Source organism: Lissotriton helveticus, chromosome 6 (assembly GCF_964261635.1).
Source record: "Lissotriton helveticus chromosome 6, aLisHel1.1, whole genome shotgun sequence".
Lineage (NCBI taxonomy): Eukaryota > Metazoa > Chordata > Amphibia > Caudata > Salamandridae > Lissotriton > Lissotriton helveticus.
In genome coordinates this window covers 331,181,299-331,208,321 of record NC_136067.1, presented here as the reverse complement: position 1 = coordinate 331,208,321, position 27,023 = coordinate 331,181,299, and the positions used below count along the sequence as shown (strand labels likewise).

Genomic DNA, 27,023 nt, shown 5'->3' with positions numbered 1-27,023 from the left:
CTGCCGTCCCTGAGGTTAGCAGCATGGCTCCTGAGTTCTTCCAATATGGACATTTAGGACTCTCTCAGGACTGCATGCAGATCTTAAAGGAGGCTAGGAGAGCTTCAACAAGAAAGTCTTACGCTTTTAAGTGGAAGCGTTTTTACATGTGGTGTACTGCTGCAGGTCATGACCCTATTTGAGGTCAGGAACAGTTACTGTTACCATACTTACTGTATTTGCCCAAAGCAGGTTTACAATACTCCTCCATAAAAGTTCACCTGGCAGCGATAACAGCATATAGAAAGTCTCCCACTCAGGCTTTGTTCTTTCAAATGCCAGCTGTTAAGGATTTCCTGGAGGGTCTCAAGAAGGTCTATCCTCCCGTTAGGGGTCCATCTCCTCCCTGGGAGCTGAATGTAGTCCTCTCTAAACTAATGGGTCCCCCATTCGAACCCATCCGCAAAGCTTCCATTCCGCATCTTTCGTGCAAGACTGCTTTCCTCGTTGCAATCACATCTGCTCGCAGGGTAAGTGAGATACAAGCCTTATGCTCTACAGAGCCTTCTCGTTTTTCATGCGAATAGTGCTGTTACGTACTCACCCGAGGTTCCTTCCTAAGGTGGTCTCGGAGTTTCATATCAACCAGTCAGTAACTCTTCCTACTTTCTTTGCCAATCCTACCACTCCGGCTGTGAGAGCGCTGCACTCTTTAGATTTAAAACGAGTGTTGAAATTCTATCTTGACAAAACAAAATGTAAATGTAAATGTTTTTGTACTTGTATAGCGCACAGCTACCCGCAGTGGGTTTCCTGGCGCTTGTACGAATACCGCAAGGGAACCCTTCCTGGCTTTCCCTGTGAAGTGTCCACTCCTGGGCACCCCCATGGTGCAGACCAGGCATCCCTCGCGTTGTGGGGGCCGTTGTGGAGACTAAGCAAGCTATTGCCCAGAGTTGCAGCGTGAGACCCATGATCAGAATAGGCACTGAGGCGAGAATATCAGGTCAGGGGAATTAATGAGCCCGAGACCCGCTGAGGCGGGAATAGAACCCTGGTCCCTGGCCAGAGCTCTGCATCGAGGTCTGCCTGCTCTAACCATTGAGCCACACTTCTCCACCTAAAGATGTACGAAAGTCTGACCAACTGTTTGTGAGTTATGGTCTGTTAAACACTGGTTTTCCTGTCTCTAAAAGGTCCAATTCTAGATGGATAGTGTCATGTATTATGTTCTCTTAGCAGTTGGCACAAAAGCAGCTCCTGGGCAAGCTGAGAGCGCACTCTACAAGAGGCAAAGCTGCTACGATAGCAATGCTTATGAATGTACCTATTCAAGAAATTTGTAAAGCAGCCACATGGCTTTCGGTTCATACTTTCGCACGCCATTACTGCCTTGATTCTGATACTCAGGCGGATGCTCAGTTTGGTCAAGCATCCCTGAGAAATTTGTTTGGGTAATATATGTTGGTAAAATGGTTTGATATGCTGGTATTCGTCCGCAGGGTGCTGGGATTGGCTTGCTACTCTATTCAGTGCTGATGAGTATTTTTTTTTTTTTTAAACCTTTATTGTACAGAGAAGGCTCACAAATACGGGCCTACAACCCAGCGGGCCGGCCACCACAAATAAGAAACCGAGTAAACAGCACCGAAACGCATACAGAATATCACATCAAAGCATACAGGAAATAAGGGCTAAAAGCCATATAGCAACCAGCAGGGGCAGGATACGTGAAGGTTGATTTTCTAATGTAGAAACGGGAATGACAGAATAATAACAGGTAGGAAGTCTCGGAGGGCCGGGGTGGGCCGCGAACAAGCCGCGTTGGAAGATACAGGATAACGCAATAATGACCAACACATATCGATAAGGGCAGAACAGGAGTCCCGCCAGAAAAACAGTGGCAACCGCCGTTCAGCGCCCACCCACCACAACAAGAACATATCATAACAAACAGAATCGAAAAAAGCTTATCAAATAAAGCCCTCCTTCACACAACCCAAGGAATAAGGAAAAAACCCCCCCACGAGAGGGGGGGAGGAAGGAAAGAAAAAAGAGAGAGAAGGGGACAAAGGGGAAAAGGAAGAACGCCACCTCAAGCACGCGCCCCATGGCAAACGAGATCAGGAACCACAAATCGGTATACAGAACCAGTAGTAACCGGAGCAAAATTACGTAGTGAGTCCAAGTTACAGTGAGACCAAACGGTTAGTGCAACAAAAATAACCCACCCAGGGGGACATATGCTGAGACCGCGCCCCGAAAAAGAGGACACACAAGAGCCATAGAACCAAAGAATAAGAAAATGAGGGGAGAAAAACCCCAAAGAAATGACAGACCCCCCCACCCCACAAGCCCACCCTGCACCCCTGCAGAAGGCTATGGCCTACCCCCCAGCAGCGTGCCTGTCACCCTAATCAGAACCCGAAATATAGAAGAACTAAAGCTAGATTGAACCATAAAGACAAAAAAGGGGGAAAAGAAGGAATAAGGGAGGAAAGAACACGGGAGAGGGCCATAAAACAGAATCATAGGCTCCCACCCTCCCGTCCGAAACAGCAGTGCCCACGGGAAGACAAAGATTCCAAGGACACATCACAGGAATACGACAAGAATCCGACAAGGCCATACCGTTACAAGCCGCTCATCCAACCATTACAAAACACCAGTCCATAAAGGCAAGATCGTCTCATCCCTGTCCTTGTTTTTCCAAATCTGTGGCAGTCCGCCTCACGAAGAACCAGACCATGAGGAACAGGAGGCAGAGAACAGGGAGGTCAAACTTCAATCCGCAGAAGATGTTTCATGTACCCCTTGGATGATCCGGAACAGTCAGAAACCATTGTACACAATGCAGGCACAGGTCCGAAGATGATCTGAGGAAAGCCGACCCAGCGGAGTCAGCACAGGATCTACGGTCGGCCATTCGAGGTGATGAAGCACAGGAAGAACCACCGAGTCCGGTCCGGACAGGACCCGGCCTACCGACCCACAGCCCAGGAGAGGACACATCACGATGGAGGGCAGCGGAACTCCGCATATCCGCAGAAACGGCAGCCACCGGGTCCATAATTTCCAGGATAGTTCCAGCCGCACCCAGTAGCGACGTAGCCGCACACGCCAGGGGGGGCTCAAACGGCCCAGCGAAACGAGCCTCCTCCAGGTTATCAGCGGGTGCGGCCACCGGAGCACCCCAGGAGCGCAGGGCGGCGAGGATGTCGGCAAGTGTAGGAACACCTTTACAGTATCCGGCTTCTGTGCCACATCGTGGACCACCGCCGCCCATCACGGCCCGGCTGAGATATACAGGGTCGGCCGCCATTTTGGGAGCCCGGCGGGGCCGCAGCGATCCTCGACCCCGGCCCGGGCCACAGCAGGGCAAACAGAATTCAGCCAACCACCAGCAGAGGCACGTCCAGAGCAAGAGGGGGGGCCACCAGAAGAAGGAGGATCGCAGGCCCCCCAATGCCACCGGCCCCGTTCTCCGAGTCCGGGCGGAGGCACTCAAAATGGCCGGACCGGAGAACAAAGGGGGGGGACAAGCCACATCTACGGTCAGCCCCGTCAACGGAAGGCGGCGCCTCCACCCCAGGCCGCGGGACCGCCTGATCAGGCCAGAAAGCCGCAACCGGCCTATCTGCACAACCGCCTCGTCGGCCGAGCCCACTGCGCCATCAAAGGCCGGCCATAGCGTAGCGCCCCGTCCGGGCGCCGCCGAGGAGAGACTCAGGCCAGTCCGCTCCAAAGGCCCCGAAGCGAGCGAAGGCACAGCTCCGGAACCACGGCACCCAGAGACAACCGGAACAGACGGTAAGTGCCTAGAGATCGCCGCAGAACCACAGCTTAGCTGAAATTGTCTTCCCGGGGCAGGATAAAGGCAGGATTTATGTTTCGAACAGGAAAGTAGACGGAGCCGAGCTAAAGCGCGGCCATCTCGGACGCGAGCTAGGCTCCTCCCCTCAGTGCTGATGAGTATTGATGAGTATCCCCTAGAAGAGAAAGATAAGTTACTTACCTGTAAACCTAGTTCTCTTATAAGCAACCCTCCTTCCTCCCCGGGTGAATACCAGGCCTATATATGTACACCTTACCCATACTCTGCTTACACTGTTATCCGCTGTCCAAATGAACTGACCTAACTGGGGGTTCCTGGAGGTCTTAAAAGCACGGCGCCAATTTTTCCAATTGTTTCCTATGCAGCCTGTCTAGGCTAAATCTGCCTCTATGATCCTGCCTTTTTTACCTTTGAAAATAAAGGTTGTGTGTTTCAAAGCAAACTCAGGGCAGTTTTCTTCTTTAAATATGTCGTATATGGTAACTTCTATGTCTTTATTTTGTCAAATGTAAAAGATATACCGGTACATGCAGTGATGGCAGTTTCGGAGCCTAATATTTTGTTTTCAGGCTGCATATGTATATGCATATTATATATATATATATATAATGTATGCATATTATTGGCTATTGCTCCGGGGTCCCGCACATGGGCGGGACTATTTAGTGCTTATGACTTTGATGACTTTGAAGAGAACTAGGATTACAGGTAAGTAACTTATCCTTCCTGACCTCCTGAGAGCGTTGGCAGTCACCCATGAGGGTCAGAAAACTGTGGTGGCAGGCTGGTCAGGACCAGTCAGCCAGCCCACTAGTAGTTGGTAGGTTTTTAGAAGGCACCTCTTAGGTGTCCTCTGGGTGCATGTATTAATAAATCCATCACCCTGCATCCATCACTGGAATCCGTTCATGTATACAAGATGATTGATACCAAACATCTTTGGTTTCAGTGTAGCCATCATGTAGCTGTGGAGTACATGTCCAGCACATATACTCTGGCAGTAATTGAACTGGCCAGCACTGGGCGGCTCATGCAGATATGTCCACACATGCAGTATAGTACATATGTAGAGGCCCCTTGATCAAGTCTCTTTTTAGCTTCCTCCACCACCGCTATAAGGGCGATTTCAGTGCTATGTTTAAGCCTAAAACCAGCTTGTGTGTAGTGAAGGAAAGAATTGAACTCGAGAAATTCAGAGAGATGCCTGTCCACCATCTTACATATGCCAGGGATCACGGAGATTGAGCAAAAATTCCCAGGACATGTAGGGTTGAGATGAAGCTTTTTTAACATGGCTTTCACAATGTTTTGAATACTAGGCAAAAATTGGGGGTGACCATGTCAAAAAGGGGCACTCTCCTACAAGAACTGTTTAATGACCTTATTGTATGATATTTTAATCGTTCTAAACTTGTATAATGTTTGTAATTTGTATTTTTTTCATCACTTTAGACTGATGAAGTTCATGCTAAAGATAATACAAGACCTGGCACTAATTCTGCAGGTAAATGTTAGTCCTTCCACTCTATGCACTCCAAAGTAAATGTTTCATGGTTATGTGATTGGAATAGATATGTATTATAAATATATGCGTCTCTGTAGAAAGGTGTGCTAACTAAAAATCATAAATTTTAGTTATGTAGTTGGATTAGCTGCTTGAAATGTTTACCAGGTTTAGTTTTGATGCTTGGCTTTCCTTGTTTTAGTACACGTTGATTCATACAAGAGAAGCTGCACGCAAGCATATGAAAATAAACATAGTGTTCGAGGCATATGAGCTGCAGATTGCACACTATGCATAGATGGCCACCTAGTGTTGGGCCCGAATGTTTGCAGTTTGTGTTTGTCGTAGAAAGTCTTTGGAAGTCACGGGCTAGGTGACTCCTCCTTTGGGTGAAACTGCGCATGGGCATCAGCTCCATCCCCAGTTTTTTTTTTCCCGCCACCGGGCTTGGATGTGGTTCCAGCGCTCCGTGTTGGAACAGATTACCGTCGGCACGCAATCCTCATCGGCTTCAAGACTTTTCCTGTCGACACTACTCTTCGAGACCAAGAGCGTCCATTCCGGTCGTCGACTACGGCCTTCGGGCCCAACTAGGCCTCTACTCCAGCTAATGGAAAGGACGCCATTTAAAAGGTGTCCTCAATGTGGATCGAAGTTTCCCCACACCGACCTCCACGAGGTCTGTAACCTCTGCCTCTCTCCGGAGAATGAGGCCAAGGACTGTTCAGCCTGTGCCTCCTACTGCTCCAAAAAGACTATCTGGGACCGCAGAGCCAGACGAACAATGGCTCAGATCTTCAGCTTCGATTCGGATGACATTTTCCAGGAAGGCATCTATGTCCCAGAAGAACACGACGTCGACAGCAATTCGGAGAAAGAGTATTCGGATGTCGAGGATGTAACTCAAGCGCAGCGGGTCGTAAGTAAGACCGTCGACCCCAGCCCTCCCTCGACACACACAAAAAAGGCTACGGTCACACCCTCGCCCTCGGGTGTACACTGAGACTCTACTTCCACGGCCCTACCTTCGGGCTCGGCCAAGAAGTCAATAAGGCCTTCGGGCGACTCGGGCTAGAGTCGACCCCCACTCGGTGCCGACACACACTCTTCGGCACCGAAAAAACCGCCTGGTACCGCTCTGAAGCCATCGGCGCTGAAGCACTCTGTCCCCTCGGCACCCAAACCAACTTCGGATCCGACAAAACCTTCCGGCACCAAAAGCGCACCTGAGCCGAAGCACGCATCGGAGCCGAGAAAAGTTTTGGACCCGAAAAAACACCCGGAACCGAAAAAGACTTCGGAACCGAAAAAGACCTCGGCTTCCCCCGTTAAAGATAAAAAGTCGAAAGAAGCTGCTGCGGCGCCGAAACAACCTTCCACGCCGAAAGGTCACACTCCTGAAAGAGACTTGTTTGCTCCAGACCCAAAGCAAAAGACTCTCATAAAGGATTCCAAAACTGGTCGATTGACATTATCAAAGAAACGACCAGCAGAGGCACCAGTACCAGCCCCAAAGAAGAAAAAGGACATTGCTACCTCACCTATGCATGTACCTTCCCCGCCTCCTGCACCCAATCCCCCCCCCCACATATTTCACCACCTCTCTCCCCTACACCATCTAGCACACATGATGATAATGGGGACGACATATCAGATACAGGGGATGATCCTCAGGATCCATATTATCCTCCAGCCTCACCAGACCCATGGAAAGACTATACCACACCAGATGTCCCAAATGTACCACAGGATGACATATACCCCTCTAGGCCCTCACCACCAGAAGACACAATGGGGTACAACCAATTACTGACTAGAGCAGCACAATACCATGGGGTAGACATGCAATAGAGGAGGACTTTCTGCTAGACACATTTGACACCGCACAAAGGTCTTCAGCAATTTTGCCCATGCGCAAAAGGCATGGTTAAACATGCCTCTCAGGTCTTTGAAGAACCAGTCAGGACACGGGTTATAAACCCAAATGTGGAGAAAAAGTATAAAGCTGCGCTATCTGACCCAGCATATATAACGGGACCAGTTCCGCTGGACTCTCTAGTCGTATCTAACGCACGTAAGAGAGCTAACTCTCAAACATCAGGAGAAGCTCCCCCACCAGGCAAGGAATCTAAACTCCTTGATGCGTCAGGGAAAAGAACGGCCTTACAAGCAGCAAACATGTGGCGCATTGCTAACACGCAAGCCTTACTAGCACGCTATGATAGGGCACATTATGATGAGCTCGAGGAACTAATGCAACATCTTCCTGACAAATTTAAAGACAGAGCTAGTGAGCTAATTCAAGAGGGGAAAGTTATTACTAACACATCTATCCGCTGCGCGCTAGACACAGCAGACACAGCCTCCAGAGCCGTCAACACTAGCGTCCTGCTACGCAGGCATGCTTGGCTACGTATATCTGGATTCAAGCCAGAGGTCCAAAGTACTATACTTCATCAACCATTCAATGAGCAACACTTATTTGGACCAGAGGTTGATGTCTCCCTCAAAAAAATGAAGAAAGACACAGACACAGCAAAATCTATGGGAGCCCTGCAGTTGCAGACTCCCAGACGTTCATTTCGTCGCTCCACATATAGAGGTGCAAACAGAGGATATTCATCCGATACACCTTCCACAACATACAAAAGCACCACTCAGTCTACCTACAGTAAGGGCTACCAAAGGGGAGCTTACCGCGGTAACAATAACAAAGGCAGAGGCAAGAATAACAACACTCGATCTGCCTCCACCCCTACCCAATGACTCCCCTCCCCTTCCCCCGCCCCATACCACTCCTGTCGGGGGAAGGATACAGCAATACCTGTCAGCTTGGAAAGACATCACATCAGACAGGTGGGTGCTTCAAATAATTCAGTCAGGTTACTGTCTAGAACTAACATCTACCCCCCAAACCATACCACCCAAACAGCACCCAATGTCACAAGAGCATTTAACGCTGCTCAAACAAGAAGTACTTTCTCTTCTGCAGAAAAATGCAATAGAGATAGTTCCAAAACATCAAAGGAACAAAGGAGTATATTCCCTGTACTTCTTAATTCCAAAGAGGGACGGATCTCTGAGACGTATTCTAGACTTCGGACCTCTAAACGCTTACATACAATCAGAACATTTCCATATGGTCACACTTCAGCAGGACCATCCACTCCTGTTACAGAACGACTTTCTTGTCACACTAGACCTCAAAGACGCCTACTTCCACATTCCAATTCACCAGGCGCACAGGAAGTATCTAAGATTTGTGCTAGAAGGACAGCACTACCAATTCAAAGTACTCCCATTCGGAGTAACAACAGCGCCAAGAGTGTTCACCAAATGCCTAGCAGTGGTAGCAGCACACTTAAGAAGACAACACATCCACGGCTTCCCATATCCAGACGACTGGCTCATAAAAGCACAATCGTACAACCAGTGTGTACAACACACTCACAACACAATGCTGTTACTCCACGACTTAGGCTTCACAGTAAATTACACCAAGTCACATCTGCTACCATCGCACACACAACAGTATCTAGGAGCCACAATCAATACTCAACTAGCATAAGCTTATCCCTCTCCAGCAAGGATAACAAGTGTGCAAACGCTCCTAACAAAATTCAAATCACAACACTTGCTTCCAGCTCAGGTGTTAATGCAACTCATAGGGATGATGGCATCTTGCATATTCATAGTGCCTCACGCAAGACTGCAAATGCGTCCACTTCAGGAATGTCTAGCACGACAATGGAACCAGGCTCAAGGTCAGTTCACAGACCTAGTGTTGGTAGACAGTCGGACTCATCGCTCTCTGCAATGGTGGACCACAAAAAACATGTCAAAAGGCCGACTATTCCTAGAGCCAGTTCCACAAATCATACTAACTGCAGAAGCATCTCCCTCCGGCTGGGGAGCCCACCTACGGCACTACACCACACAAGGAAGGTGGACACCAATGCAACAACTACTCCACATCAACCATCTGGAGCTGTTAGCTGTGTTCCTAGCTCTGAAAGTATTCCAAACACAAGTGGCAAACAAGATTGTCTTAGTCCACACAGACAGTATGACAGCCATGTATTACGTAAACAAACAGGGAGGGACACACTCTCTGCAGCTCTCTCAACTAGCTCAGCAGATATGGAGGTGGGCTATACCCCTGAACATCTTCTTAATAGCCCAGCACGTCCCAGGAGTGCAAAACACAATGGCAGATCTACTAAGTCGGCAGACTCAGCAGATGCACGAGTGAGAACTTCATCCACAAGTTCTTCACCCGTTCTTTCAAATGTGGGGGCAACCTCAGATAGACCTCTTCGCCACCCACGAAAACGCAAAATGCCCACACTTCGCCGCCAGATACCCACACCCATTGGCCAAAGGCAATGCGATATGGATGAACGGGTCAAGACTATTTGCGTACGCTTTTCCTCCTCTACCAATGATTCCTTTACTAGTACGCAAAATGCAACAACACTCACTAACGCTTATACTAGTAGCTCCAACGTGGGCCAGACAAGCGTGGTACACCACACTGCTACAGCTATCTGTGGTACCACATCAAAAACTCAACCTATCTCCACATCTTTTGACTCAGAACCATGGAGAGATCAGACACCCGGACCCAGCTCAGCTCAACCTTGTGATCTGGCCCCGGAAGTTATAGAGTTTGGTTATCTTAAACTCCCTCAAGAATGCATGAATGTTATCAAGGAAGCAAGGCGTCCCACCACTAGAGCATGCTACACTGCTAAGTGGAAACGTTTTGTAATATACTGTCAAAACAACAATATAAATCCCTTAGATGTATCCATCCAACACATTAAAGGCTACTTACTGCACTTTCAAAAGTGTAATTTAGCCTACACATCGATCAGGCTGCACCTAGCTGCCATTGCAGCTTACTTGCAAAATAGATCTCTTTTTAGAGTGCCAGCCATTAAAGCTTTAATGGAGGGTCTCAAAAGAATAATACCTCAAAGGCTACCACCTTCACCTGTGTGGAACTTAAACATAGTGCTCACACGTCTCATGGGACCACCATTTGAACCCTTACATAAATGCGAATTGCAATTTCTCACATGGAAAAAGTGGCTTTCCTAATAGCCATTACTTCATAAAAAGAGTTAGTAAAATGCAAGCATTTACCATTCAAGAACCTTTTCTGTAAATGCACCACAATAAAGTTGTTCTTCGTACAAACCCTAAATTCCTGCCAAAGGTAGTCTCTCCTTTCCATCTAAACCAGTCTGTGGAACTGCCAGTTTTCTTCTCGCAGCCACAAACAGTAGCAGAAAGAGCTCTGCACACCCTAGATGTCAAAAGAGCATTACTATATTACATAGAGAGAACGCAAAGCTTTAGGAAAACAAAACCGCTTTTTGTATCCTTTTCACCACCGCATAAAGGCAACCCAATATCAAAATCTGGTATTGCCAGGTGGATTGTTAAGTGTATCCAAATAAGTTAGCATAATCCAAATATGTTACCATAAAGCTAAACGTACACTAACAATTCCTCCAAAAGCCCATTCTACAAGGAAAATAGGGGCTTCCATGGCATTCTTAGGGAACATTCCCTTGGAAGACATCTGCAAAGCAGCTACATGGTCTACACCGCACACATTCACAAAACACTACTGTGTAGATGTGCAAACAAAGCAACAAGCCACTGTAGGCCAGGCTGTACTTAAAACACTATTTCAAACAACTGCAACAGATACGGGTGGTCGCCGCTAGTGTGGGTACTGCTATATAATCTATGCATAGTGTGCAATCTGCAGCTCATATGCCTCGAACGGAAAATGCTACTTACCAGTATGCATCTGTTCTTGGCATGTAGAGCTGCAGAGTTGCACACGCCCACCCGCCTCCCCGGCTACCTTTATCTGTTCCAGTATTATTCTCATTAGATACAAACACACATGGTCATCACTATATCTTAGCTCCATCACTTCCCTAATGGCGAAAAACAATCTGGGGTGTAGCCGATGCCCATGCGCAGTATCACCCAATGGAGGAGTCACCTATCCCATGACTTCCAAAGACTTTCTACAACAAAAACAAACTGCAAACATCCGGGCCCAACACTAGGTGGCCATCTATGCATAGTGTGCAACTCTGCAGCTCTACATGCCAAGAACAGATGCATACTGGTAAGTAGCATTTTCCTTATTCTGTTGTCCTTCTATGCCTTCTTACCACCTGGATGAGAATTGTCTGAGAGCTGAGGCAGGACAAGAATGCATCTTTTTGTTAGTTACCCCTGTACAGGCGTTATAACTTGTGTATCTGGATGAAAATTCCTCAGTGTAATTTCTCTATTAGTAGTTCTGACCTTCCGTGTGTTTTTTGCGTGGTTGACCGTGCATCATAAGGTCGGTAGGTGGCAGCTGACTGGTAGCATGGCAGCATGGGGCTTTTACTTGTATGATTGAGAAGTGTTTCCTGACTCTTGTGATACAATTTATGTGTTTCCCCTTAGTTGGGAACAGTCCTTTCAGCTCAAGAATTTCCCCTTCTTGTGATGTGTATGGAAACCCCATGCAGTGTGAGGGGTTCTTTGCGAGGGCACAAATTATACAGCACAAATAATGGTTCATTGCTGAATATTGGGCCTGTTTAAGCTTTTGTGTCCCTTGAGTAATACCTAGGGCTACTCCTCGGATAACCATTATCACCCTTGTCTGGTTTCTGGGCACAATCTACTAGTTTGATCTTGCGTGCAGCTCTGCTTTCAGATCTGCATCTAGAAACCCCCGCCCCCAAATCGGGATCTCTTAATTTTGCAATGATTCAAAACTGTCCTCTGAATTAATCTGAGTAATTTCCTTCTGTGTTGAGGTGAAAGCTATCTGGAAATAGGAGAGACTGCCCTTTGGGAGGCCTCGCCTTTTTCTCCAGTCCTTCCATATAGCACTGAAGCCTTAGCGGAAGACAACTGGTTTTCATGAACCTTGAGGAGCCACAACTTTCTACAACTAACTAGTCTAGCCAGATGGGAGAAGCAAATTAGACTGCATCTGTTAATATTATGCTGGGACCATTTCAGGTCAGGACAGCATCTATACTATCCCGGATCACCCTTCACCCAGTAGGGACACAGATTTTTTTTCCTGTAAAATTTTAATTATTAGGTATTGCTCCAGGCTTTGATTCTACAACTGTTCAAACCATTTTTATACAACTTTAATTTCTAAATATGGCATGGTTTTAAGGTGTAGTGGTACCCTAACTTTAAAAGCAAGATTACGTGGGTGCCAGTGGGGTTCTAGTAAGTGCCGTGATGCTGCACTTCCCGATAGTGCCAAAATTGCAGTGAAGTGATTTGTAAGCTACTGACCCCTAAAGGTTGGTATCCTCTGTGTACTCACTGTAAATGCTCAGTTCATTCCCAGCACCAGTGTTCTGCATGTTAAATCTTTCACTTTTGAGACCAGTTGAGGGTGTAGCTGGTCATGCCTTTCGCTGTATGTGATGCCTTTGGTCACAGATCACAGGATACAAAGCTTATTCCCAATGACCATACATTTGATTACTAATGCTGCACTTTGATTTCCCGATTGACCACATTGGCATTTGTACTTTAAAGCTTTTTTGCAGAAATACCATTAAACTATTTGTAGCCCGGTATCAACTCCAGTTTCCTTTTTATTCGGTTGGTCATATCCTATTCAGCCCAAGGACTAAAGAGGCTCTCCAACTGTATTCTGTGTCCAGTCCGGACTCACTGCACCAGGACCAAGCAGCCATCGAAGGGCGTCCGCATCACTGAGGCTCACTTTGAGAGTGGCCCAGCTGCCTTGATTTCTCCTCTTCCAGCTGTTTGTCCCTGACCGCGAGGTGCATCTTTACACACCGTCCCAGCCGACCAAACTATCCTGCTCCCAAGCCCTCTGGCCTGGGTCCAGACGAACTGGCTGTGTCTCCGTGCTCCAAGACCCAAGACCCCTTTCAACCTGAGCCTGCGTTTGGGAGCCCTTGACTTGCCCGCAATTCCCCCTGGGCAGCCTCTTTTCAGAGGGGCCCCCCTTCTCTGTAGCATGCCAGCTACCAGCCTCACCAGCACCCTGCTCCCAAGGAACTGCTGGTATTACTTTTAAACCTTGGCCCACTACTATTTCGATTCCAGACGGTGAACTCTTGAAACACTACCTACCTTGTATGAATCTTTGACTTTTCCGTAAAAGCGCACAGGTTTGAAACGTTCACTTATCTGTGAATATTTTTATCAAAAACTGTACTTACCTTGAAACAAAGTTCTTGAGTTTGAAATGAAAAAAAAAAATATATATATATATATATATATATATATATATATATATATATATATACGTGTGTGTGTGTGTGTGTGTGTATATGTATAAATATATATAGTGTTATTTTTCTAAATTGGTCTCCGATTATTCTTTGAGTGTCTCATTTATTGTCTCTGTGTAGGAAGCTGGCTCTTTAGACTATAGAACCATTTATTGGTATATCATATAAAGAGTTATATAAGAGTTATAAAATTGCCCCAGAATTGTACAGGGCTCAGTGTAAACACAAAGCACTCTGTTTGTGGTAGTGTGGGCAAGCGGTCTTAGGCCTAACACTGAGGAGTGTGTAAGAGATTTGTTAAACACACACAGTGACTAATAAATGAGACACTACTCAAAAAAGAGATCCACACCAATTTTTGAAAAATAAGCTTATTTCTAGAAGTATTTTAAGACCAAGATTTACGTTCAAAGGTGAGTGTTTTTCAATAAAAACATTTTTCACTTTAAAAAGTTGACACAAGAATGCTGTTTTGCAGGTGAGTACGCTACCCACAAATCTGGTCTTTGGGGATTCAGGTCAACACCAGGCAAGGTTCAAGTTAGTAATAAGATTGCACCTCAAGTGTCACAGGGGTGGCCCTGTGCCGAGGTGAAATTCAGAGTCTGGTGTCCAATGTTAACCAACGGAGATTGGTGGTGATCGAAGATGCGCTGTTCACGGGTAAGTAAAACTGTGTCGGGGATCAGTCTCTGAGTATTAAAGTAATCTTGGGGGTGGGGCTGGGGAGGGGCACGGCTGCACCAAACTTACACCCTTCAGTGGCACGGGGTGGCCGGGTGCAGAGTGCCACCACAGTGTTGGGTGCCCAATGCGAATCAATGGGGGAGATCGGTTTTGGAGAAAGGCTTCTGGTGCTGGCCAGGAAGTGGGACATAGAAAACCCACATCTACCCAGGTAATTTCTGATGCAAGGGGACGTAGAGATACCGCTGGTCAAGCTCCTAGGGCCTTCAGGTGCAGGGGTGTTCTTTTGCTTTGGGAACGGCTTACTGGGCCGGTCTCGGTTGTGGGGTGAGGGGGGTGGAGGGGGTGGGGTTGTCTTTGTACGGAGTCTATGTGGAGTCCAACAGGAGTGAACCCACAATGGACTCTTGCTCAGCATCACTGAGGATCCTTCGCAGGACCACTTGGACTCAAACTGTGGGCGTCTGGTGCAGATGTGGGTCCGGTAGGCGGTATTACGATTCCACAGGGCAGAGTTCTTGTTCTTTAAAGTTAATTTCTTCTGGACAGGTCTGCTGATCTTTATTGAAGGCAGGCAGTCCTCTCAGGGTTTTGGACGTCGCTGGGCCTGCAGGACGAGTCTACTTTTGTAGCAGGGCCGAAAGGCAGCAGACAGGCTGGCAGGGCTGGCGCCGAGTCAGTCACTGGTCCTTCTTTCTTGCTGTTGTGTTCCTTTGGTGTCCAGGCTTCGTAGGTCATCCAAAATGTGCTTTCAGGGTCTAGGGGTGCCACCTAAATACTAGATTTATGGGCCTTACAGAGTAGTGACCGGCAGGAACCAATGGGTCTCTTACCTAGAGTGTCTACACCTGCTATTATGCCACCCTCCTGCTGGGGGTGGGTGGGGGGGTGGGGGGAGGGGGAGATTCTCACTTAGTTCTCCTGCAAAAGTGGGGATTTAAACCAGGGGCTGCCATCTGCTACTTGCAGCAGAAGCTGGGATTGCATTACAGAGGCGGCAAGGCCTTTGAAGGTTCCCTATCGAGCACTGTGCCTGCCTGGGGAGGAGGAGTGACACCACTGCCCAGGATGGGCTTTGGTTCTGGCCTCTGAGAGCAAGGGCTCTCGTCCCAGGTGTTCAGAAACATGTCTGGTGTTGACAGGCCACCTAAAGCCAGTCTGAGACCACACCAGGGTTGGTATGTTTTCAGGGGGCACCTCTGAGGTGCCCTCTCAGTACATGTGTTAATAAATCTCAACATTGGCATCCGTGTGGGTTTATTAAGAGGAATTGTTTGGTACCAAACACTCCGTGGTTCAGTGAAGCCATCATGGTGCTGGGTAACTAGAGTTGTGAGTTTCATCCCATGCACTCTATGGCTTCCCTGGTACTTACAATATGAAGAAAAAAAAATAGACTTAAACATTGTAGGGGCAGATCTACTCATGCAGATATATCCTCACTAGAGATATAGTATACCCTGGCTCAGGGCTTGTAAGGCCTGCTAGAGGGATGACTTTAAAGCTTTTAACAGGTCACACAGTCGAGGTGCTATGTTGACTTTGTCGTTTTTATCTGCACCAAGGCATGCAGGCTGCAGTGGCAGTTTGCATGGCCTTTGTGAGTGGTCCCTAAGGAGACCCCCTTCAATCCCAATCACCTAGGTTTCAGGAGTACCATTAACTAGGGACTTACAGTCTGAAATTGTACCAATCGGGTTACAGTTTTAGGGAAGGATCTCTGGCACAGGGGACCCTGTGCTTTTCCAATCGAAACCACATCATTTTCCAGGCAAAAAGTGGCGCTCTAACCATGTCAAAAGAGGCACTTCCTAATGGCTCACCCACACTGCCCCAAAAGAGAGCGTTAGAATTATCTTCTTTAGTCTCTGTAAACCAATTGCGGACCCACAGCGCTCTTCGTTTTAATACACCATATAGAGAGCCAGCTACCTACAAGTGCGGATCACTGTGTCCCGGAGTTCCTAATTTCACCACACGCAAGATGCTGGAATTCTCTAGTTTGTGTTCCCTTCAGTCTAATGCGTGGTATTTGATACCAAACACCAGTGTTCCAGTGAAGCTGGTAAACCCGTTTTGACCAGTGCCCAGTACTTACCTTAAGATGGCTTCCCTGCTCACTTGTAATATCCAGCAATGGAACTGAACATAACAGGGTCATATCTGCTCATGTGGATATGTCCTTACGTGTGCTATAATGCACCCAGCCTTAGGGCTCCAAGGCCTGCTGTAAGGGTGACTTACATATAGGCCAGGTTGTGTCTTTGGCATGGCACACAGGAGCATGCCATGTCATGTTTGCAAACATGGTTTTCACCATGTCATGCAGGCTACCATGTCTTTGTGGAATGTGGGTGTGTGTCCATTAGGCTGGCATAAGATGTGCTGCTGCCCTTAGGGGGTCTTCTTTACTACTCTAGGTACCAGGGTACAATTTGCTAGGGACTTACAGGGGTGCTAAAGTAGTTTGCCAATAGTGAAACAATCCAACATCACTTTGTTGTTAGGAAGAGGCGCTGGCACGGAGGTCTGGTTAGCAGGCCTTAGTGCACTGTCTGAGTAGTAAATCATAATCCAGTAGCTAAAAAGGGGACAAAAAGTGGGACAACTGCAACAAAAACTGTTCCTTCTCACTTTTAGCCACACTGAAAGCCTACTTGTGAATAAGTCTGAACAGCGTCTGCAGTGAAATAGCATGCTTAATCTTGTCACTGCAATTTAAAGCCAGTCTTATTTGGCATGCACCACTTTCACCTGTTACACACCCTGGTTTTGTGGGCTCCAAGGCACTTCTTAGTGGTATCATAGCTAAGGTTGAAACTAGGCCATTTTGCATATCAGTGTTTATATAGGAGTGATAATGCCCAAAGTTCAGAACAAACTTCAGTGGTGGAATTCAATTTTATGACTGTGTTCATAAAAATAGTATTTAGGTGCATATATTCCTGACTGGTTTATTGGCGCAGTTTTAGGATTTACAGTCTAAACTGCACAACATGATAGCCGATCATGTTGACCTGTTGCAGGCTCCACACTCCGCTCAATTGGAGTAGTAGGTATTTTGGGTTTTGAGTTTGTGATAGTGTCTCAAGAATTTTCACTGCATTGGAAATTCAAGAGTGTCAAAAATGAGTCTGTTCAGTTGAATAGCATTTTCTCAGAGTCTCTAATATGCTGAGATATGTCCTACTTTATGCCAAGTTGTATAACATGTTTTGCTAACCACACATACAACTCATAACCTGCTGGCTCAGGAGCTCGGTACTAGTTCCAGGTTCACATGCAAATCACCTAAACTTCGAAAGAGCACTATTAGAGACCAAACTATGAAAGCTTACCTAGGGATGACTGAATGGAACATCAGCTTTGCCTCTGTGCATGCGGGTTCCTATCGTTTTGCTAGGTGCTTGTGGGGTTCTGAGAATTTAGGTGTTGGTACTGGTGGCAGTTGGAGAGCTGGCTTTGGAGAAGGCATGCAGTGCCAAGCTGGTTGGGGTGTTGAGATTACTCATAAATAAACCTTGAAGGAGAAACTTACCTCTGAGTGCTGCATCCTCACTTTCACAATTAAACACAAAAAGAAAGAGCTTGGACAGCACACCTGTAGTCACTATTTAGTCAGCAAATGTAAGGCACATCAATGGGTATAAATATCACCCATTCGGAAACTAATAGGGATATCTACAGTAACAGTAACAGTAGTCAAAATATAAGGATCCAAGGCATGTAGCAGTCTTGATAATACTTTATTTCAAACTCATTTCATTAAAACTTCCCAGCACACAACTTGCCGACACGTGTTTCGTCTTTCAAGAAGACTTTTCAAGGCAATGATGAGTCAAGGAGTGTAACTCAAAGTGGAAAATGATCGTATTCCAAACGTTCTGGTTGAAAATTCAAAGCTGGTGACGTCACCAACGCCAAATAATATTATAGAATGATGCAAGGATCTGAGATTCAATCACTGTTCAAGCAGATAGTATTTCTGTAATCTTGTCATAACCGGTGAGATCGTCAAAAAATATCTATAAGATGAGTGAATAATCGGTACTCCGTCCGGTCCCAACAGAGGCCCTTCAGTTAAAAATGTCGACTCAACCACAGTCACTATCGATATTTTGTATGTTCAAGTTATCCTCTCCTGTGATATATACAGGGTTGTGTCAGATTAGCAGCAGTACAAGTAGAAAGCCAAAACCATGATAAGTCCCGACCAAACGGCAGTCGCTCCCGCACTTTCACAATTAATCCAGGAGCATTGTGATTATGTTTTCCTCTTAGTTATTGTCAGGGAGAAGATTATCTGCTTCGCCTCATCCTCCAAAAGCAAATGTAATGTTCGAAGAAGTAAATTTACACTGTACGTGTGTTTTGGAGGTTTGAAAATGTACATACTTTTCTTTTCTCAGAAATGTGGTCAGAAGCTATTAAAATCCTGAAGGGAGAATACACTGTGCGTGCAATCAAAGAACACAAAATGGATCAAGCAATTATATTCTGCAGAACTAAAATTGATTGTGATAACATGGAGGAATACTTTATCCAGCAAGGAGGAGGTATGTTTTAAATGACAAGAAAATATTTTATTTAAATTGATGTCAGTTTACTTTGTATGTCATTTTCTACGTTCTAAGGATTCTAAAAACAAATAATTTGTTTTAGTAAGTTTCAGTTAAATGAAAAGAAATAATCTTGCCATTGAACATTTAATTATAATAATGCTTGCAATTCTCATCAGGTTCAAAGCCCTGAGCTATATGTTTAGGATCAAATCTGGTACCGCCCCTAAATATCTCCAAACCCTCGCCACTCCCTACACCCCGGCTAGAGCACTACGTTCTCAAAATGCTGCAAACTTTTCCACCCCAAAGTTCAGACTTGCAAGAATGGGAGGAAGATCTTTCGCTGTCATGGGGCCCACACTCTGGAACAAACTCCCCCCCCATATCCGTAAAGAAGACAGGTATAACATCTTCAGAAAACAGCTAAAGACCTGGCTCTTCCAGAAATAATCCACCGTCATTTACCATCCTCCTAAAAATTGCTTCAATTCCGTCATCGGCGCCGGGAAACCCTTGTTGGGTAGCTGCGCGCCATACAAATGCAAAAAATAAATAAATAAATAAAAAAATTCTCATTCTTTGTTGCCTTTTTCAGGCCCGGATAAAAAAGGGCACCAATTTTCCTGTGTGTGCCTTCATGGTGATAGAAAACCTCAAGAAAGAAAACAAAACTTGGAAAGATTTAAGGTAAGAAAGAAACTCTGTCCTTTCTGTTTTCCTCTCTTCATTGTGAGCTTATGTTATGATTTGCTGGCTTTCATAGATGTCAAAACCCCTGTCAGAGGGCCATGTGGCAAGCAGGAGCTACTGGGCACAACTGTGTGGTTTGAGGATCTTTTTTTTTTATCCTGATGTCCCTGGGCCTAATCTACTATGGCCCTGAGTATCAAGGTCAAGTGCTTCCCATTCCAACACTTGACTGTCCATTGTAGCCCCGGTTGAGCAATCCAAGGCTCTTCTGAGGGAGGGAGATGCAAGGCATACACAGACTCTAGACTCCAAGCACGAACAGCGGCAATACGATGATCAAGTCCATTTTATCAAAAAAGGAGTTTTTAATATCAACACGCAAAGCATGTAGTCAACAGCAAAGAATCCACACAGTTCTCTTAAGGTAACGCCATCTGGGGTGGAATCCCAGAGTTTCTCAGTCCTGTCTAGTGGTGATTGTTGTTCTCTGTTCGTTAATGGAGGCGACTCCCAGATGTGTCCCACGCACCAAAGTCTATGCTTCGCCTTAAGAGTTAATGCTAGCAGCCTTTAAGCACTAATTTTGTGCAAGTCTCCAGCAAGCCCACAGGCCTGGAACCGTCGTCGAGATGGGAGTCCCCAGTATATTTAAAAAGTAATGTCACAGTAGACATAGGACTTAAAGCCCTAAGGCCGCATTATTTAGTAACATATCCAATTCCTTATTTAAACAAGCATTTACAATGCAATGGTTTCGCCTTTGGAAAAGTTAGAGCTATTGGCATTGCTCATGACATTTCTTTTTTTTTTTTACTTATAAATAAATGGCATTGTTATTTACATTGCCAACAGCTCTCTCAGCCCACACAGCTCTCTCAGCCCACACAGCTCTCTCAGCCCACACAGCTCTCTGAGCCCACACAGCTCTCTGAGCCCACACAGCTCTCTCAGCCCACACAGCTCTCTCAGCCCACACAGCTCTCTCAGCCCACACAGCTCTCTCAGCCCACACAGCTCTCTCAGCCCACACAGCTCTCTCAGCCCACACAGCTCTCTCATCTCTCTCAGCCCACACAGCTCTCTCATCTCTCTCAGCCCACACAGCTCTCTCATCTCTCTCAGCCCACACAGCTCTCTCATCTCTCTCAGCCCACACAGCTCTCACAGCTCTCTCAGCCCACACAGCTCTCACAGCTCTCACATCCCACACAGCTCACAGCCCACACAGCTCACAGCACAGCTCACAGCCCACACAGCTCACAGCACAGCTCACAGCCCACACAGCTCTCACAGCCCACACAGCTCTCACAGCCCACACAGCTCTCACAGCCCACACAGCTCTCACAGCCCACACAGCTCTCACAGCCCACACAGCTCTCACAGCCCACACAGCTCTCACAGCCCACACAGCTCTCACAGCCCACACGGTACCTGTCAATCAATGTCCAATAGCTTAACAGGAGCACTCAAAGCAAAACTCTTCTTAAAGCACCAGGAGAAATCCGGTTTCAAGTGGCCCTCTGCCGGTGGTGTGTGCAGGTTAAATGGATAGGTCAATAGTATATATCAGCATGAATACTAATCAACAAAAAGCGAGAGTTGACTTCGGCCTCAGCTACCTTTTAGATACAATCTATCAAAACCTGTCACTTCATCATACAGGCCGAAAACCAGATAAACCATTTCATCCTACGTAATGCAGAAAAAGTCGAATTTATGGGCTAGAAACTCATCTCTCTTTTCAACTGCCTACAAAAAAGATTAAAGTCCCAAACGCTTGGCAGGGCAGTATAACAAGACCAGCGTATAAGACAGCGCGAAAAAACCTCCCCAGCGATCACCAAACCATGCTCCTCGGTACTGCTGTGGAAATATTTACAAAACACACTCTTTGTAGCTTGCGGGACTGAGCACACAGAAATCTCCTGCCCTCACTTCACTATGTGGTAAGAGTGGATTTGACACTGCATTCAACAGACAGAATAGAGTGGCCAAAGTTAAAGAAACAAATTCGGACACTTAAGCCTTTCCAACCGCTTTAAAAAGATTTTGATTCAACAACACATAGGTACTTGGGGAGTACAAGCAAGTTAGTGCTTGAAATCAGGGCAATTAAATGCCTAGCCTATTGCTCTATGCAGGAGAATGTTTGTAAATGTGCCCTCATAACCGTTTTATGTTATGACAACGATTTCACATGTCAAGTCTTAAAGGTTATGTAAAGTAAACTACGGAAATGTTTCAGCAAAAATGTCATTGTTGGCGGTTGTAGTTACTAAGGCTTGAATTTGGTTTTGAAAGACTAGTTCGTAAAATTAAAGAAGCTTTTTTTTAGACTGTGATAAGGATTTAGGAAAGGTGAACCTCTCACCTGCTTCATCTTTTGTTAACGTAAGCTAACAACATCCTAGCAGACACAGGCCAAGCACGCTCCGTTATCAGTGGGGTAAATATCAGTGAAAATAAACTGCTTAGCCATAAACTATCCACGCTCTCTCCACTTTCCCTGGAGGGGTCCGCTCTGAACTCTGCCCATTCAGTTAATAACTCTCTACGAAAACATGGCTAGTGAATTCTGCCGAAGGGAGCATAAGGGGAACAAAGCGGGCATGGACTGCTAGACAGAAGGGTGAGAGGTGTACACAGTGTAGGAGAGAGAGTACAGGAAGAGAGTGTGAAAAGGAAGAGTGAGTGAGAGCCACAATGGCGGTGGGACTGATTAATTAGATGCATTGTATGTGCCTATGTTGGCTATTTGACTACGTTCTGCGACCTCGCGGCTGTGTTAAATGAATAAGTAGGAAATAGACAAATGACAGGATAAACTCACCATGTCTCAGGCGTGTGAGATGCAACGGCAAAATAAAGAACAAGTGGGGCCGGGGCTGGAGACACGGACAGCGGGAGGGGGGGGTGGGGCGGGTAAGCTAACAACATCCTAGCAGACACAGGCCAAGCACGCTCCGTTATCAGTGGGGTAAATATCAGTGAAAATAAACGGCTTACACTTACACAGTGCCTGCATCAAGAGCCCCCACCCCCTTCACACGGGCTGCCCTGCTCCCCGTGCCCCCTGCGTGCGCCCGAACACAGCAGCTGTGCAGTGCGCTTCTTTACAGTGATCACTGACCTCCACTGCAGTGTAAACGGCTGTTTTGTAGTGTGCAGTGATCACTGCAGTTTGAACGGCTAGTCTCTACAGTGTGCATTGAACTCCACTGCAGTATATACGGCTGTTTATTACAGTGTGCATGGAGCTGGACTGCACTATAAGCAGATCTAATTGGGAGTGTGCACTGAGCTCCACTGCAGTATGAACGGATATTCTCGGTCTGCACTGAGCTCCAGGAGAGTATGAACGGATATTCTCTGTCTGCACTGAGCTCCAGGAGAGTATGAACGGATATTCTCTGTCTGCACTGAGCTCCAGGAGAGTATGAACGGATATTCTCTGTCTGTACTGAGATCCAGGAGAGTATGAATGGATATTCTATACAGTGTGCACTGAGCTCAACTGTGGGATAAACAGATATTCTGTACAATGTGCATCGATCTCCGCTGTAGTAGAAACAGCTATTTTCTCTACAGTGTACACTGTGCTCCACTACAGTGTGAACAACTATTTTCTCTACAGTGTGCACTGAGCTCCTCTGCAGTGGGAACAGATATTCTCTTCCAGGGGATACTCATTAATAGTCATAAGCACTGAATTATCTCCGCCCATGAGCGGGAACCCGGAACACATAACAATATACATATATATGTGTAAATATATCAAAAAGTACATTGTACTAAAATAATTATACACATATACATGTATAACAACCATAATATGCAGCCTAACATATACACATAGGCTAATAAAGCCAACCTTACACACGTTCTGAAGCATGAAAACATGCTAAATATAAATGCAATAAACAGGCATGAGCCTAAAATGCATTACATAACCATGAAAAAACTTTTATTTTCATCAAAGAACCTGTTGTAAACAGTTATTAGCCTAAAAGGCTGCATATGAAAATTTGTCTGTGTACAGAAAATCAGACTGGCACCCTGCCTTTAAGGCCCCAGAGAATCTGCACACTTTGCCTTTAAGGCCTCCAGGAGAACTCTGTTCCCATCATGCACCACAGGTGACAGTTAGGTCAGTTCTTTTTTCCGGCTTGTTCTGTGAGGAACCTGGAACTTGAGCTCTGCTCATTTGTAATATTTTCTGTCAGAAGTTGGGTTTTTTCTTGACATTTTTTGACAAATAGTACTTTGGTGGTGTTTATTACCTTTTTTCTGACTAAACTGTTGTGAATTTTTTAGTCAGTATGCCACCTTTATTTTATAAATGTCCTTCCTGTGGGAAGAAAATGGCAAAAACTGATCCACACTCTGTTTGTGTGGTGTGTCTTCCTGATACACATAAGGTGGAAGATTGTTATCATTGCCTCAACCTTTCTAGTCGGACTTTAAAAGAAAGAGAGAAAATGAGGCTTCTGGGCCTTCTGGAGAGAGAGAATCGTGGTGAGAAGAGTTCTAAGGTTTTCTTATCGACTTCTAAGCCACCTTCTCAGCCTAAACGTCGAAGATCAGCGTCTCCAGAAGGTAAAACGAAGAAAAATCGACTTCAGGAAGGTTTTCCTGAGAAAAAGAGGCGTTCGACGTCGAGATCCAGATCGCCGTCAGCATTGTCGGCGTCGAAGAGGGCTCCGTCGACGTCGAAGAGGCCGCCTTCGACGTCGAGGACTTCGCCGGTGAGGCAGTATACAGCATCTCGACCTTCGCCGTCGAGATCTTTATCGACGTCGAGACATCTGGTGTCGATTGCAGTAAGGACGACGTCGGGGGTTCAACGCTCGACGTCGAAGGAGAAGATGCGTTCGACGTCGAAGGATCATGGGTCGACGTCGAAGGATCATAGATCGATGTCGAAGAGTAAAGTGTCGACGTCGAAGAGTAAATTGTCGACGTCGAAGGAGATTCAGTCGTCGTCGAGGAAGAGATCGACGTCGAGAGGAAGATCGGCGTCGAAGGATTCGACGTCGAAGTCTAAGAAGAGGAGGTCAAAGTCTCCATCGCGACGTAGATCGGCGTCGAAGCATGCTTCGGGCTCGAGGCATGGAATGTCTAGGTCTCCCCCACCTGTGCACAGGTCGGCGTTGAGACTGTCACGATCAGCCTCTCGGACCTCACTTAGGTCTTTGTCGAGGTCAGACATAAGTCCTGAGCCTAGAGGGATTTCTTCACCGCAGGATCAACAAGAAGATGCGGTGGGACAAGAGACAGTGCATCAGGATTCTTCTATGGTGGCTCAGTCGGGCTCTACCTCAGGCCAGGCAGATGATAGGCAATTGGTGCCCAGGCAGCGGACTCCATCTGGTTCAGTGGTATCTGAGCAGAGTGTTGCCTCCGGAGCTTCCAAGTCTTCAGCAGACCTGAATATTGTGCAGGTGTCACCTGAAGCTTCACCTGAGCGTGTGGGTAGGCCTATCAACTTGTCACCGAGATGGCTGGAAAGTCTTCGGCATTGGAAGATGCGTCCATTATTGGGTGACAGAGCTCCGGTTCCTCGAACGGAGCTGCAAAGAAGATCACGTTCGAGATCTCGATCAAGGGAGCGAAGGAGGCAGCGATCTGCGACTCCTCAAGAGAAGCGTAGGACTCCTGCTCCGTCTCCTAAGGCTGTAGAAGGACGAAAATCTCGTTCAAGGGAGCGAAGGAGGCAGCGATCTGCAACTCCTCAAGAGAGGCGTAGAACTCCTTTTCCGTCTTCTAAGTCATCTTTGTCTTCTACAAGATCTTCATATAGAGACTATTCTCCCACAATATCATCTACTCCTCCGTCCAGAGTGTCTCCAGTGGATGATTTGGGCACATTTAATGATGTGTTATGTCGTGGGGCGAATAAGTTCAAGATCAAGATGGCAGTTCCTCAAATAGCAACGTCAGTCATCTTTGAAACCCTACATCACAAGACGACTGGTAGGCCTCTTCTGCCGTTAGTGCCCGGATTGATAGAACCAGCGATGAAAACTTTCTTAACTCCGGCCACAGTGGGTTCAGGACCTTCTAGGATTGCAAAGAAGTACAAGGCTCCAGAGGAAGATCCTTTGTTTTTGCGTTCTGACCCACCTCCAGACTCTCTTATTGTGGCGGCAGTCAGAAAAGCACATTCGGCAACATCTACCTCTTCTGCTCCTCCAGAGAAGGATAGTAAGAGTATGGATTCCTTGGGGAGACGAATGTGCAACACCTCAGGTTCGGTCATGAGAGTGGCCAGTGCGTCAGCCTTATTGGGCCGCTATGATCGTCTGCTGTGGGACTCAGTTTCTCGTTTTGCAGAAAAGCTCCCTAAGGAGGATCAGAAAGACTTCCTGGAAATAGTGGAAGAAGGAGGATTGGTGGCTAATCAAAGCATTAGTGCGGCTGCTGATGCGGCGGATCTGTCAGCTCATGGTTATGCACATGGTGTTTGTGCTAGACGTACGGCTTGGCTTCGCCTTACGGGTCTAAAACCTGAGGCTCAGACAAAGATGGTAAATCTACCTTTTAATGGTTCGACTCTGTTTGGGTCTCACGCCGATGACGAGATGTCTAAAATGAAAGTGGAGTTAGACACTCTTAAGGCCGTTGGTCTTGAAAAGAAGGAGTTTAAGCGTAGAGGTAATTTTCGTCCCTATGACAAAAGATCTTTTCAGCAGAGGGGCCAACAGACGAATTGGTCCTCGCAAAATCAAGGCCAGAGTCAACAGAGATCACAATTCCAGCAGAGGCGACCTGGACGAGGCAGAGGCAGCGGAAATAGGCAGCAATCATCAGCTACCAAGCAGCCTCAAAAACAATGAATGGAAGCTTCCTCCACAACCGTGTGCCACTCCGGTTGGAGGAAGTATTGTGTGTTATCTGGAAGAGTGGAAACAGATCACAAAGGACAAATGGGTACTCAATGTCATTCAGAGCGGGTACCTTTTGAAATTCAAGAAGCCACCTCCTGTCATGCGTCCTCTGAAAATGGTACAGTGGAACTTAATGCGCTTACAACAGGAAGCGGATGTCCTTCTGAAGAAGAATGCCATAGAACCAGTGCCTTTTCAACAGAGAGGTCAGGGCCTGTACTCTCGGTTTTTTCTTGTAAAGAAAAAAGGTCCAGTTACGGAGTTCAGACCCATTCTGGACTTGAGGCGTTTGAACAAATTCATTCGGAAGGAAAGGTTTCGAATGCTGGCTCTTCATCAGATTTTCCCTCAATTACACCAGGGGGATTGGATGTGTTCCATAGATCTGAAAGATGCTTATTTTCATGTCCCAGTATCCAGAAAACATCGCAAGTTTCTCAGATTTCAAGTAGGGGCTCATCATTATCAGTACGCAGTGCTCCCCTTTGGCCTGAAATCAGCTCCCAGAACTTTTTCAAAATGTATGGCGGTAGTGGCTGCTTGTCTTCGAAAACAACGGAT

The 27,023-nt window shown here is 46.5% G+C and overlaps 1 protein-coding gene across 1 annotated transcript in view; it reads left to right on the top strand.

The window, feature by feature from the left end:
• Window positions 1-27,023, top strand: part of DDX1 (DEAD-box helicase 1) — a 336,768-nt gene that overhangs the window by 230,704 nt on the left and 79,041 nt on the right. The window contains exons 18-20 of the mRNA XM_078647776.1: window positions 5,267-5,318; window positions 18,733-18,879; window positions 19,481-19,572. Coding sequence (XP_078503902.1) covers window positions 5,267-5,318; window positions 18,733-18,879; window positions 19,481-19,572 — 291 coding nt within the window. The remainder of the gene's footprint in view (window positions 1-5,266; window positions 5,319-18,732; window positions 18,880-19,480; window positions 19,573-27,023) is intronic.